The sequence below is a fragment of the Sciurus carolinensis genome, chromosome 1 (assembly GCF_902686445.1).
Source record: "Sciurus carolinensis chromosome 1, mSciCar1.2, whole genome shotgun sequence".
Lineage (NCBI taxonomy): Eukaryota > Metazoa > Chordata > Mammalia > Rodentia > Sciuridae > Sciurus > Sciurus carolinensis.
Genome location: NC_062213.1, coordinates 158541656 through 158557650, shown reverse-complemented (window position 1 = coordinate 158557650; position 15995 = coordinate 158541656). Strand labels below are relative to the sequence as shown.

Genomic DNA, 15995 nt, shown 5'->3' with positions numbered 1-15995 from the left:
GGCATTAGTCATTATGGCTGTAAGGTAGAAGCAAAGTGTCTATCAAAGTGGATGAATGGATTAAGAATGCAATCTATATCTATATTTATATATGTTCATATATATTCACAATGAAAAATTATTCAGTTTTTTAAAAAAGAAGAAAATCCTAACATACATTATAACCTATAAGAACCCTGAAAACATCAAGTTAAGTCAAAAAAGTCAGTCACAAAATGACAAATACTGCATGATTTCACTTATATGAGGTAGCTAATGTAGTCAGATTAATAAAAACAGAAAGTAAAATGTGGTTGGCAAGGGCTGGGGAGAGCATCTAACAGGGAGTCATTTAACGAGTATAGTGTTTCAGTTTTGCAAGACAAAAAACTTCCAGAGATGGTTGTGCAACAATTTGAAAATTGTTAAGATGATACTAAATTGTTAAGATGACAGTAAAAATGGTTAAGATGATAAATTTTGTTATTTATACTTTACCAATTAAAAATGTTTTTAAAGCAGTTACAAATTTATTTCTAGTTAATATATCAAAATGGAAAATTCCAATTTAAAATTACAACTCACAAAATAACATTAAGTGACTATTTAACATTTACTACTCTGAAATGTTTCACTTTCCCCCAGTAAAATTTTTCAGGCTAAAAAATAGAAACTTGTAAATACAATAGCACAAAATATGATTACAGCAAGTATTAAGAAGGAATAGGAGCAACTAAAATTCTGAAACACTGATGGGACTATAATTTGAACTAATCATGCTGGGAAACTAGCTCTTTTCTAATAAAACTGAAGATATAAATACACTATGTTCCAGTAAATATCAATATTCCCAACAGGAATATAAACATATTTGCACCAAAATCATGTAGAAGAATATTTGTAGCAGCATTACTTATAATAGGTAAAAAGTTGTACAAATACTATATTGAAAGAACGCAGGTACGAAAGACTGCATAGTGTATGATGTCATTCATATAACATTCAAAAAGAGGAAAAGCTAAATGACAGAGAAAGAAGTCCAAGTCCAAGTTATCTGGTGGAAGAGAGGGATAGTCACTAGAAAGAAACAAGAGAACCTTCCAGGATGATGAACATACAAAACTTGGGCTCAGCAGTGTTTACATGTGTAAGCATTCATCATGCTGTTTACCTCAAATATGTATACTATTCAGAACTCAATGTACTTTGTATTTTAATTAAAATTATAAATACTAAATGGAATAATTGAAACTGTATTCATTGTTGGTAGGATTGCAATTATCACAGAGACTTTGGAAACTTGTTTGGTAGCATCTACCAAAGTCAATATACAGTCATTCTATGACTCAGCCCTTCTACTCTTAGGAATATATTAATTAGAAATTAGTACAAATATCTATTTTTGTAGACTGAAAATATTCACAGAATTACCAGTAGAAGACAAAAACTTAAAAGAACCAAAAATGACCATCACCAATAAAATGGATAAATTGTGATATATTCAGACCATAAAATGCTATGAAGCAATGAAAAATAATTTTAAAACTGTGGTATACAACAACATGGACTAATCACACTTTGGTCCCATTAATAATAACACTCATACCAAGCACAAACTTTGGAAGAAGGAGGGAGCAGTGAATGGAATGGTTTCTGAGATTCTGCTAATGTTTTATTTCTAAACCTGGCTGGCTGGTCACAAAGTGTATTCATTTGGGGATAATTAATTAAGTCATGTATTTATAACTTCTATAATTATGTCTTACTTCAAAAAATATTTAATTAAAATTATTTTAAATGAACTTCATGAAAATTTCCTTATTGTAATCCAAATTTTTATCTATTTGTAGTTTTCTTTCAGTGTTTTACATTTTTGCATGTGTGGTTTTCTTTCAATGTGTTTTGTATATTTGTTCACCAAAATGGAAAGTGTACATAAAAAAAATAAACAAACATAGTGGTATAATACCTTCACATATTTATCAGAAAGTAACTGTACTAATAAAGGGAACATAAAAATAAGCAAGGAATCAGTAATTCCAGCTGAACCAGAATCCCAATATCCTAGACAGCGACAGACTGCACTAATAGTCCCAATTTTTCACCCTTCTTTTTTCCTTCCCTTTGCTATATGACACTGCAGTTTCTCCAGATAATGAGACGAAGCTATAGTCCCATTCCTCGAGCACATGCTATATGTGACCTGCTTTTGGTCAGTGGAATGTTAGCTGACACCATGTGACCAAAGACTTGAAAAGTGCTTATGCAACTGAGTCTGCTTTGGCACTGCTGCAATGACCATGGCAGTGTCTGCTCTGGCCAAGATATCTGCTAGAAAAGAAGACATCCAAAGAACCCCTCCAGCCAAATCAACCGACTCTCAGTCAACCTACAGGACACTGAAGGAACACAACCATCTGAAAAGAGTACAGTTTAGATTAGATGACCAGCAGACAACTCAGATACATGAACTAAATAAACGTTTATTGTTGTATCCCACTGGAGCACCCTCTTTTGTTCTTCTACAGCAGTAACTATCCAATACATACGCCAGGGTAATTTTTCTCTCAAGAAACAAAGAGAGGGCTGGGAGTTGTGGTTCAGTGGTAGAGGGCTTGCCTAGCCATATGTGAGGCACTAGTTCAATTCTCAGCATTGCATATAAATAAATAAAGGTTCATTAACAACTAAAAAAATTTTAAAAAACAGAAGCAAAAACATTCTGATGAGCCTCAAATGATAAAAAGAAAATCTTCTAAATACATTTCCTTTAAAATTTAAATAATTATTTCACTTATTTTTTTTTCTGAAATTAGAGAAAAGTCTTTATACATAAAAAGTTTTGTACCATACTGATTTTTCATTAAATATTATATCACACATACATTTCTGTAACATTAAAAGTTCTTCCAAATTGTGGTTTTTAATGGCTGTAGTATTACATCATATGAATGTACAATGATTTAAGTCCCTATTTCCTCATATTGCACATTTACATACAATTTTTTTATCCTTAATGCTCTGTAAGCCATTCATTCTCATGATGACAACAATCTTGTTACCCAAATAGTTCAACCATTATCTATCTCTATATTACAAGCTCACTTTTGCCACGTAAAATAACTGTGTACATCATATTTTCATATAATATAAATCTTTACTTGTAGTACGATTCATTGTAATTAAATTTATTTTAACCTGAATTCACAGGAATGTATCCACAAATTAGGACATTATTCCTGTGGGTAAAAAGAATTCATTTCATGAAAATCCACTTTATAACCTTATTATAAATTCATTACCTTTTTATGATAATTTTATATAAATAAGATAAAGTGATTAAGGAATATATTTTAGGCTACTCTCAAGTCAAGGTCAATTAAAGTAAATTATTCTTTAAGTTACACAAAGCTAAGTAGCTTAGTAACTTCTAGACTTCAGAATTTGTAACCCTTATTCTTAATCAGCTGACACTCAAATCATAATGCCTCCATGACATGATTTAGCTTTAAGTATTATATGATTTAGAAACTGAGTGACAAAATTACAGTCTAGCTCCTGTGATGGTAATTTTAGCCAATTTGGCTAAGGCATGATGCCCGGTTGTTTGGTCAAATACCAGTCTAAAGTTGCTGTGAAGGCATTTTGTTAGAGGTTGATTAACATTTAAAGCAGTAGACTTAGAGTAAAGCAGTTTATTCTCTGTTATGGGCCTAATCTAAGCAGTTAAAGAGCGTGCAAGCAAAGTCAGTTTTCCCAAAGAAGGAATTTTCTTTATAACTGGAAATCCTGCCTGAGTTTCCAGTCTGCTGTCCTATGGACTTTGGACTCAAAAGACTATAAAATCAAATCAACTCTTTTTTGCCTCTCTTTCCACATTTTTTATTGGTGTATCATAGTTGTACATAATGAGAGCATTTGTGCTATGTATTCACACATGCACACAATATAACAATATAATTTAGCCAATATCACTCTCTAACACTCCACCCCACCCCCACCCACTGGTCCCTTTCCTCTACTAATCTCCCTTTGATTTTCACTAGATCTGCCCCCGACACATACCCTTCTTTTCCTTTTCCTCCATACTACCCTTGACCTTATGAGTTTGGCTTACTTCACTTAACATAATGGTCTTAAGTTCCATCCATTTGCCTGAAATGACATAATTTCATTCTTCTTTATGGCTTAATAAATCTCCACTGTGCACATATACCACACTTTCTTTATCCATTCATCCACTGGTGGATACCTAGGCTGGTTCCATAGTTTGGCTATTGTGAATTGTACTGCTATAAACATGGGTATGCATGGGTACCACTATAGTATGATGACTTTAATTCTTTATTTTTCCTTTTTGTTGATTCTTTTTAGTTATATACAACATTGGGATTCATTTTGACATAATTATAAAAGTATAGAATACAATTTGCTCTAATTCAGTTCCCAGTATTTCCCCTTTTCCTCCCTGATGATCTTAATTCTTTAGGATAAATACCAAGGAGTGTCATAAGTGGGTCATATCATAGTTCCATGACTAGTCTTTTAAGAAACTTCACACTGATTCCCATAGTGGTTGTACTAATTTACAATTCCACCAACAGTATAAAAGTATTCTTTTTCTCCATATCCTCTCAAACATTTATTATTGTTTGGATTTTTTTTTTTTTTTTTTTTTTGAAACTGGGTCTCACTAGGTAGCTGCTTGCTAAATTACTGAAGGCTGGCTTTGAGCCTGTGATCCTCCTGCCTCAGCCTCCAGAGCTGCTAGGATTACAGGCATGTGCCATTTCACTCAGGTATTATTCGATTCTTGATAACTGCCATTCTGACTGGTGTGAGATGAAATCTCAGTGTAGTTTTGATTTTCATTTCCCTAATTGCTAATGATGTTGAACATTTTTTTCATGCATTTGTTGGTCACTTGTATTCTTTTGAGAAGTATCTGTTTAATTCATTTGCCCGTTTATTAATTGGATTATTGATTTTTTGGTATAAAATTTTTGAATTTTTTATATATTCCTGATGTCAATCCTCTGTCAGAAGAGTAGTTAGCAAAGATTTTTCTCCCACTCTATAGTTTCTCTCTTCATGTTCCTAATGTTTCCTTTGCTATAACAGAAGCTTTTTAATTTGACAGTATCTCAATTATAAACTTTTGGAATTATTTCCTGAGTAGAGATTAGGGGTCCTACTAAGAAAGTCACTGCCTGTGCCTATATGCTGGAGTGTTGGCCCTGTTTTTTTTCTAGGAGTTGCATGGTTTCTGGTCGATTTCCTAGGTCTTTGATTCATTTTGAGTTGAAAATCAACTCAAATTTTACCTGAATTTTCAGTTTGCCAGCCTGCCATATTAATTACAGACTTAACTCCCATGATCATGTGAGACAATTCCTTAAACTATATCCACTTCCATTTGTCAGAGAACCCTAATACAGGTTTCCATTCAAGAAAACCTAGGTATGCCAGGTGCAGTGGCTCTTGCCTGTAACCCCAGCAACTCGGGAGCCTGAGGCAGGAGGATCACAAGTTCAAAGCCAGCCTCAGCAACTTAGGTCCTAAGCAACTCAGAAAGACCCTGTCTCTAAATAAAATGTTTAAAGGTCTGGCATATGGCTCAGTGGGGTTCAATCCCCAGCACCAAAAAAAAAGAGAAGAAAAGAAAGGTAGCACCAAAGTGTATATCTACATTATGTTATGGAATATCAAGATGGGAAAAAAAATAAGTAAAAGTCAAATCTTTGCCCTTAAAAAGCTTTCAATACTGTTAAAGAAATAAGTAAATAAATATTATATAATAAACAAATACATTTAACATTATTCTTACCTTTATTACAAGAAAAACATCTTGGGAGGGGTAAGTTATAGAAAAAATAGCTGATCGTGCCAGAGTGGTGATGGCAGCAGGTGGTACATGTGGACGTAACAATCCTTTCATCTGCTCAGAATTAAGGTCAAAATAAAAGTTTTCTGAAATCTAAAAAATACATTGGTGTGTTAAATTTTAAAATCTGTACATTTTCTTAAAAGTCAGAATAATCACACATTTCTAGTCTTAAAATATTACAGATCTTAATCAGGACATTATACTCTAACCTATAGTTTATCTTATATGTTACTGAGACCAATGTTTACATTAAATCAAAGCAAAAGAAAAGTATAAGATATTTGGAAAATATAATATTCTAAATATTCTATAATTCCAAAGAATCATATTGCAAACTCTTTGGATTTAAAATATAACCTCTAATAAAAACATCCAAAGAAATTATCATTGAGAGGAATAACTTCAAACTGGGTTTTAAAAAACAACATGAATAGTCTATCAGCAGTTTCAATTGAGCAATACAAGTTGCTGGAGCAGAGTTCTTCTTTAAAAATCCATCTTATGTCCCTATGTTCACAGAAGTCAGAGCTTCAGCTCTTTAGATTTCTAGTATACATTATGCTTTAATATTATAATATTAAATTAAGAAATGCTGCTGAGTGTGGTGTGCACACTTGTAATTCCAGCTATGTGGATAGTTAAGGGAAGAGGATGGCAAGTCTGAGGCCAATTTGAAGATTAGTGAAACCCAGACTGGGGCTGTAGCTCAGTGGCAGAGTGCTTGCCTAGCATGTGTGAGGCACTGGGTTCGATGCTTAGCACCACATAAAATAAATAAATAAAGGCATTCTGTCCATCTACAACTACAAAAAAAAAGAAAAAATTAACAACAACAAAAACAAGAATTAGTGAGACCCTATCTAGAAGAAATATAAAAAGGGCTGATGATGTGACTCAGTGGTAGTGTACTTGCTAGCCAAGTATAAGATCCTGGGTTCAATCTCTAGTATAGTCAAAAGGCAAAATTAAGGAAATGCTGTATGAGCATTTCTGAAATTTTCTACATGTAATAAAGATACAATAGTAAAACTAAGAGCATTACTTATAATAGAATATTTAGGGCAGGGTTGCAACTCAATGTTAAGAGTGTTTGCCTAGTATATGCAAGGCCCTGGGTTCAATCTCTAGCACTGAAAAAAAGAACATTTAAAATATACATAGTCTTTTAGCTGGTAAAAGTTGAACATTACGTCAAAATTTCAGTTATTATCATTCTTATCTGTTCTATGCCATTTGCCTAAAATGCTTTTCTTTTATTGCCTATTTCTTTAATTAAAAGAAACTTGCTTCTGCTACTTGCTTTTTTAAACTCTCAATGAAACAAACCAGTTTTCAACTAAAGTATTATAATAGAAAATATTTAAGTCGTTTTGATAAGTTTCTATGTCTTTTCAAGAGATACATTTTAATAATTCTTTCCAAAACTTACTCACCTTCTAAAAACACTTAAAAACAGGTTTCTGAACCTATGATTATGGCTACAGTCAAAATTTATATAACCTTACCTTTTTCTTTTCCTTGACATCATATAAAGCCAAACTTGCAAAAATGGGTTCAATTTCAATCTCAAATCTTTATGAAGAGAAAGGATAAAATAACTTTAAAAATACATATAGGAGACACAGTTGAAGAAAAATTCTGATTCCAAAATTAAATTATCTTAATACACCGCACAGTACTATATCTGTACCTATGCCTATACTACATCTTCTTCCTAAAATACACTTTTCCGTGCTTGTCTTTCAGTCTAAATCAATTATTAGTTACTCTATGTTATCCTCCTTAATTTCTCCAGCTACAACTAAGCTCTAACTTCCTAAAAGCCTCATGGCATGTTATGTCCATTTTATGTCAATAATCACTTTCTAACCTGTAATTTTGTTTATATATAAACATATAAATTAAAATATACATAAATATGTTCATTTTTTTAAAAGACTTAAACCAAAGACCTACTCTTTCTTTTTCAGGTTATAAATCATATATTCAATGCAAAACACTTTAAAAATACATAAAATATTCAGAGTAAAACAAGAGCATCCAAAATTCTACAATGTGGAAAGAGCCATAATTAATGGTTAGTACCTAATCCATCCAGAACTTCTTTATGTATAAATGCACTTTTCTTTAAACAAAGAGTGTCAGGATATACATAATATTGGTAGTGTGCTATTTTTAACCTAACATTTTATGGGCAAATTTCCATGTCAGTACTATTAATCTTATTATTTTTAATGTTGGTATAGTAATTCCCATTTTATATCTATGTCAAAATTCATTTTAACTGTATGCTTAAGTTTAGCTGTTTAATTCTCTTTCAAGAAATAACTGCTTACATAAAGTAAACTGAATATATATTATTGAATAATACGTAATGTGAGGTCACTAAAAACTCGAGAGCACTGGTTCTCAACAAAGGACAATTTTAACACAAGGGGCATCTGGCAATGGCTAGAGACCTTTTTATTATCACAACTAAAGGAGCAGTTATTACTGGCATTTAGCAAGTAGAAGCCTCATTATGTGACTAAACATCCTACATTGTACAGAGTAGATAGTGACAACAAAGAACTATCCAGACAAAAATGTCAACAGTGCTGAAGTTGTAATAAATCTGTATTACATTGTTTTTTTTTTTAAATTAAAAGAGTATCAGTCATGGGGCTGGGGTTGTGGCTCAGTAGTAGAGTGCTTGCCTGGCACGTGTGAGGCACTGGATTCAATCCTCAGCACCACATAAAAACAAATAAGTAAAATAAGGTATTGTGTCCATCTACAACTAAACAATATTCAAAGAAAAAAGAAGAGTATCAGTCAAGGTCCTTGTAGGAGACAGACAACATTTTCACATAGGGCTGAGTTTTACTAAAGGGCCATTTACAAAGGTTTGGATAATCTAGGGAAAACAACACAGAGTGCCACTCTATGGGGCTGGCAACAGTGGGAGTCATCACCAACTCAGGGCTGAAAGAGAACATAAAAGAGGTAACCAAACAACAACAACAAAAAATAGCTGAATAGAGGGCCCTTCACAGAAACTATGAAGGGAAGGAGGAAACAAAGTGACTCAGCAGAGGAGAGTGAGAGGAATGACTACCTCACATGATCTACTCTCTTCCACCCTCTAACTTTCTGTCAATGTCTCTCTTAATAAAACCCAACCAGAAACTAAACGCAAAGGAATCTTAGCCAGATGCAGGGGCACATGCCTATAATCTCATCTACTTAGGAGGTGGAGGCAGGATGATTGCCACTTCCCAATCAGCCTCATCAACTTAGCAAGTTGCCCTCTCAAAATAAAACTATAAAAAGGACTGGAGATGTTACTCAGTGTTAGAGCACTCCTGGGCTCAATCCCAGTACTACAAAATAAATAAATTAATAATAATAATAATAATAATACTAATAATAAATTAGAGAAAAGGACACTTAATACCTGTCCACATGTGTCAACCTCTACAAAACCCACTCTGCATCCTCTACACTTGATACTGTCACTGCAGCGGGGAACTGGTATTTCACTCGATTTTTCCTTCATGTCTTTTCATATATTTATTGACCATTCAGATGCCTTCTTTTTTAATTTTTTTTTTTTTTTTTAGTTGTTGATGGATCTTCCCCCTGCCATGGATCTTTTATTTTTATTTATTTATTTGTATACAGTGCTGAGAATCGAATCCAGTGCCTCACACATGCTAGGTAAGTGCTCTACCACTGAGTTACAAGCCCAGCCAGATACCTTCTTTTGATACATTTTCTATTATTATTTAACTTTATCCTCATCAGTGGGTAGTTCTTTGTGTATTCTAAATATCAGCACTCTGTCCAGAGTATGCATGGAAATATTTATCCCCACTCTATGGCTTGTCTTCACACTCTGTGTCTTTTGATGAACAAAGTCAGTTTTAATGAAGTAAAAAGTATTCAATGCTTTCTAATATAAAGCTGCTCCCACCGCCCTTTCCACTGCAGTCATTTCCCCGCCTCCCAACTACTTGTCAGTCTGTGAACATCCTAGCTAGCAATTGGTTCATCAGTCAGCTTGCAAGTATCCTTCTCCGTTATTGATCCCCTTAGCCTGCAGAATTTGACTGCTTAAGGATAGCTCCCCGCCATTTTCTCTCTCTTCTCCTCATTCATGCTTTCTCTCTCCTACTCTCTTTCTTTCTCTCTCCTCCTCATTTTTCACACTCTGTCTTGCGCACACTCTCTCTCTTTTCCTCTCATTTTCTCTCTTACCCTGTAGGGAGACACTTGTTTGCTTAATAAACCCTCTTATGTGAGTTCCTGTGTCTGGAGTGGTTCTGGGTTCTTACACTTTCCTCTAGGGCTAGTGCTTTCCGCATCATATTAAAGAATTCCTTCCTTTCAAGAAGCTATCCTATATATTTTTCTAGGAACTTTACTGTTTACCTTTCAGCTTTAGGTCTACTCTCAATCTGTAAATAACTTTTTAGAAATGGAGTGAGGTAGTAGCCAAATTTACTTTTGTCACATACAACACACCACACACAAACACATGCATATACACACGCACACACACAGTGATGAAAGTATTCTTAAATTTCTTGTACTAAAATTTACACAGACCTATGAACATAACAAAACCCAATACCTTGTATAGTTGATGAATGAAGTGAATTCACAGGTAACCTGTACACTGGGCAAACAATGGGTAAACTACTTAAGAGAGATGGTATCTCAGTAAAGTTGCTTTTTTTTTAAAGAGTAAATACCTCCAAACTGATAATTAGATAAACAAAATGAGGTATAGCCATATAGTAGAATACTGTTCAGTACTATAAGGAATGAATTATTGATACATGGTACAATGTGGATGAACCATGAAAACACTATGCTATGTGAAGATGATGTCTATACACAAAAGGCCTTATATTGTATACTTCTATTTACATGAAATATCCACATAGGTGAACTCACAGAAACAGAAAGCTACTTAGTGATTGGCAGAGGCTAAGGGGAAGAAGGAACAGGGGTGACATTAATAATCCTCCTAGAATTTATGTTAAAACCTTAACACCAAAGTAACTGTAGTTGAGGAGGGAATTTACATTAACTGAAATCCTAAAATGGCACACTAATCCCATGGAACTGGTGTCCTTATAAAAGAAAGAGACACCGGAGACCTTTCCTTCCATGCATGAAAAACAGAAAGGCATGTAAAGACATAAGGAACAGAGAGCAATATGCAAGCCAGGAAGCAAGGCCTCATCAAAAAAACCAACCCACTGGTTATTAAAGTTCCAACTTCCAGCCTCCAGAACTGTAACAATAAATTTCTGTTGGGTAAGCCACCCAGTCATGGTATTGACATGGTAGCCCAAGCTGACCAACAGAGTTTCTTGAGGTGATGAATATGTACTAGAATAAGACAGCAGAGATAGTTGCACAATACTATGAGTATATACTACTGATTTGTATACTTTAAAAGGAAAAATTTTGTGATATATAAAGTATACTGCAGAAAAGTTGTTTAAAAAAAAAGATTATAGGCCGGGTGTGGTGGCGCATGCCTGTAACCCCAGTGGCTCAGGAGGCAGAGGCAGAAAGATTGAGAGTTCAAAGTCAGCCTCAGCAATTTAGCAAGGTGCTAAGCAACTCAATGAGATCCTGTCTCTAAATAAAATACAAAATAGGGCTGGGGATGTGGCTCAGTGGTCAAGTGCCCCTGAGTTCAATTCCTACTACCCAAAAATGATTATAAATTTGACACAGTGTTAGGTGTCCAGATATTCAAAACACTCAACATACTTAATCTAACAGGTTTCTGGATAATTTAAATATATGAAGACTGAGCTCTTAAGGAAAGAAAATTGCCAGAATTACACACAAAAGCAGTCTTTCACTATAAGTTGCTGCTTTTAGAATCTCTATGAATTTAAGCTTTTTTCCTTATGTCAGAACTCACATTTAATCTATCATATAAATATGTTAAAATGAGAAGTAAAATCAAGAATCAATAAATGGGATGGAATCAAACTAAAAAGCTTCTCAGCAAAAGAAACAATAACACGAAGAGAGAGTCTAAAGAATGGGAAAAAATCTTTACCACATGTACGTCAGATAGAGCACTAATCTCCAGGATATATAAAGAACTCAGAAAAACTTAACACAAAATAACAAATAACCCAATCAATAAATGGGATAAGGAACTGCACAGATACTTCACAGAAGAAGAAATACAATCGATCGACAAACATATGAAAAAATGTTCATCTCTCTTGCAAATAGAGAAATGCAGATCAAAACTACTCTAAGATTTCATCTCACTCCAGTCAGAATGGCAATTATCAAGAATACAAGCCATAATAAGTGTTGGCGAGGATATGGGGTAAAAGGTACACTCAGACATTGTTGGTGGGACTGAAGATTGGGGCAACCATTTTGGAAAGCAATATGGAGGTTCCTGAGAAAACCTGGAATGGAACCACCACCATTTGACCCAGCTATCCCACTTCTCAGTTTATACCCAAAGAACTTAAAATCAGCATACTACAGTGGACACAGCCACATCAATGTTTATTGCAGCTCAATTCATAACAGCTAAACTATGACACCAACCTAGATGCCCTTCAACAGATGAATGGATAAAGAAAATGTGGTACATATACACAATGACTGAATATCACTCAGTCTTAAACAAGAATGGAATTATGGTATTTGCAGGTAAATAGATGGAGCTAGAGAATATCATACTAAGCGAAATAAGCTAATCCCCAAAATACCAAAGGCAGAATGTTTCCTTTGATAAGCGGATGCTGATTCATAATGCGGGGTGGGGTAGGGAAGAAGGAAGGAACTTTGGATTGTGCGGAGGAGAGTGAGGGGAGGAGTGGTGATGTGGGGATGGGAGGGACGGTGGAATGAGACATTCCACTTTATTGCGCCGTATACATGTATGATTACAATACTGGTGTGACAGCACCATGTACAGCCAGAGGAAGGAGAAGTTGTGTTCCATTTGTGTACAATGTGCCAAAATGTATTCTACTGTCAAGTATAACTAATTAAAACAATTTTTAAAGATATATAAAAAAAGAATATGGAGTTTGTTTTCCAGAATGACCAATATATATATCATGTCAGTTAACCTCTGCTTATCCTTTGAATCCAGGTTTCCTCATTTGTAAATAAAGAAAAAATAATATCAACCTTATAGAATTATTCTGAAGACAGCATGAAATGAAATAAGATAAATCATTTTGTAAAGCAGAATAGGAATGTTAGATAAGTCACCTCAATGATGTTAGAGGTCATATAACTTTTTAAAGTTAAAAATATATACTTCTGGGCTGGGGTTGTAGCTCAGTGGTAGAGCACTTACCTCGAATGTGTGAGGAACTAGGTTCTATTCTCAGCACCGCATATAAATAATAACAAAATAAAAATCCACTGACAACTAAAATATTTTTTAAAAATACTTCCAAGTCTTCAAAAACAAGCCTACCATGTAACAAAAATAAAATTAACTCTTTAAGAAAAAAAAATAGTTTGTCTTTATATTCCTCATCAAGAACAGTGTCAAATAAATACTAGAGATTTCAGTGAATATTTTTGCAAGTTTTAAGACTACAGCTAAGAGTTACCTTCACCTGGGAACCAAAAATGCCCTAAAACTTAACTTCAGACATAAGTATGAAGGCTGAATAACATTAAAATTATGTTTAGGACAATACTTCTCAAAAGGACATACATACATACATGTATAAAATCTACTAAGATTTTGTTATACTAGTAGTCAAAATATCAAAATATTACCCCAGAAAGCTATGTAGTAAAAGAAATTAATACTCACTTAAGTGATAAACACTTCACAAGAAGTCTTTGACCAAAATGTTCTTTGGGCACATCAGGAATACTAAGTCGTTCTATTGGTTCTTCCTACAAATTGACAAGCAACACCAAAATAAACATCTTCATCACATTCAATCCTGTGCAATTTATTTTTTAAGAACTTATTTTACTAATGTAATACTTTTAGTTGCCTTCACAATTTAACATAGGAAAGTAAAACTTCTTTGTCCATAAACAGAAATCTTTGAATCATGTGCTCAATTCAAAGAAATTATTCATTGAAAATGTTCACAGTTAGGGGTGTAGCTCAGTGGTAAAGCATTTGCCTTGCATGTGCTAGGCCCTAGTTTCAATTTCCAGCACCATTAACAAAACAAAACAAAACACAAATTCAGTAGAGTAAAAGTATATTTCATTTACAAAATCATACGTAGGTTTCTAGGTTTTATTTCCTACATAATTGTAATTCTATTTACAAATCCTACTCCAGAAATATCTATTTTAATACTCATTTACTTCTTATATGTAAACATCTATACCTCATCTGGTGACGGATGCAAAGCAAAGAGTTCTTTGTGACGATTTGATTTCCTTTGGTCATCATTCTGGCGGTCTATTTCTTCATTTGGAGTTCGATCAAGTAAATTAGGAAGCAAAGCATCAGGAAGTGAATTTTTCAAGTCAAAGATACTGCAGGCCCAGCTACCCCTTGGAGTATCATCTATTGACATTGAACGTCTTTTAAGATCATCCTGTCATACAAAATGTTAAATATGAACGTATTAATTAATAAGTTATTTAAAAATAATTTCTTACAGTTATTTAAGAATAAAATTATTACTTGTTCATCCTGGTAGTTATTGCCATCTGGAGCTTCATCAGATTCAAAGACCTGTTTTGGCAAACCTTTTTGCCTTTCCTTCTGTTTATCCAATGTATTAGGATTAAATCCTGTTCCCAGCTTATGGTATCTATTCAAAATAAAACAAATTAATATCTATTTTTTTAAATTTTCACTTTTTCAGCATCATTATGTAATAAGTCAAGTATTTGCCTCATTATTTCTTCACATAAAGATCTATTCCAGCAGTTTTGAGTATTTACATGTTTAACCAGAGGTTCAAGAATATTTTCAGGCCTGGGGCTGTAGCTCAGTGGTAGAGGGCTTGCCTCACACATGCAAAGCACTGGGATTGATCCTCAACATCACATAAAAACAAAGATATTGTGTCCATCTACAACTAAAAACTATTTTTAAAAAAGTAAAAAGAAAATTTCTAATCAAAGTACCTTTAATCCAACCCAAGAGCAGATGATGAATTTCCAGAAGGAAATCAAATTTTCCTTCCTTCCATGCCAACCATGTGCATATAATTTAAATTGTACTTCTAGTTCAAAGACTTGGTCAGTAAAGTCAGGTTAAAGAATAAAATGAGAAAGTAGAAAATATATATTGCATTACTAATAATATAAACTTTAAAAGTGTTTTATTTATATATGAAACTGAATTTTAAAAGTTTTTGCCGTATCTCATGTAGAAAAAATTTTGAACTAAAGTTGCAGACCTGTAAAATGAAAAACAGCAAAATCTGCACACTGCTGTACATTTATATTATTTATTAACTATATAGGCAGAGCAAATGCTAAGAATAACTCTTAAATTAATGTAAACTATTTTCCTGTCATTTTAAAAAAAACATTATCAAAGAATATCAAATAAGAACTGATCAAAAAATAATCTTTATTCATGATTCTGTACTACATAGAGTTAAAGTTTTTGAGAAATATTTGAATTCAAATAAAACAATTATAATTATCAGAAGATAGTATGGTTCCTGCTATCAACTAATTTATAAAATAATAAAAATTCATATTTGATATGATTCACATCCTGCCTTGTTGCTACAGCTACTGAAAGGGCAGTTACATGATGTTCACAGTATAATCACAAAATACAAGAAAGCATTTCTCTGAAAGAACTAAGATAAAGATACTTAGTATAATAACATGAAAGGTTTATTCAGCAGCAGAATCTTATTAATCTTTCATGAAATGTTTCAAGTGCTTCAATTTGTGAAGCTGTATATATAAAGTGCTTTGATAAATCAAACAGTCTTTCATTCTGTCCTAAAAATAGACAGTATGAAATTCAAGAGAGCTGTAAATGATGCATAATCAACACTCTTCTTTATCATCTTGTCCTCTAGTCAGGTGCTATGATGAGGCTCTATACGATTATCCATTTGACCCCACATACCACCATTTTTCTGAACTCATTTCTTAGCATTCTCACCCTCATTTATTCTGTTCCAAC

General features: G+C 33.5%; 1 protein-coding gene across 9 annotated transcripts in view; it reads right to left on the bottom strand.

Annotated features, from left to right (window-relative positions):
* Positions 1 to 15995, bottom strand: part of Dock7 (dedicator of cytokinesis 7) — a 226457-nt gene that overhangs the window by 187281 nt on the left and 23181 nt on the right. For all 9 annotated transcript variants that reach the window (XR_007108752.1, XM_047552901.1, XM_047552908.1 and 6 more), the window contains exons 5-9: positions 14523 to 14652; positions 14221 to 14433; positions 13683 to 13768; positions 7372 to 7438; positions 5807 to 5956 (exon numbers count right to left, since the gene is read on the bottom strand). Coding sequence is in view for 8 of the 9 variants with exons in the window: in XM_047552901.1 (XP_047408857.1) it covers positions 5807 to 5956; positions 7372 to 7438; positions 13683 to 13768; positions 14221 to 14433; positions 14523 to 14652 (646 nt within the window). In the remaining variant the exon portion in view is untranslated. The remainder of the gene's footprint in view (positions 1 to 5806; positions 5957 to 7371; positions 7439 to 13682; positions 13769 to 14220; positions 14434 to 14522; positions 14653 to 15995) is intronic.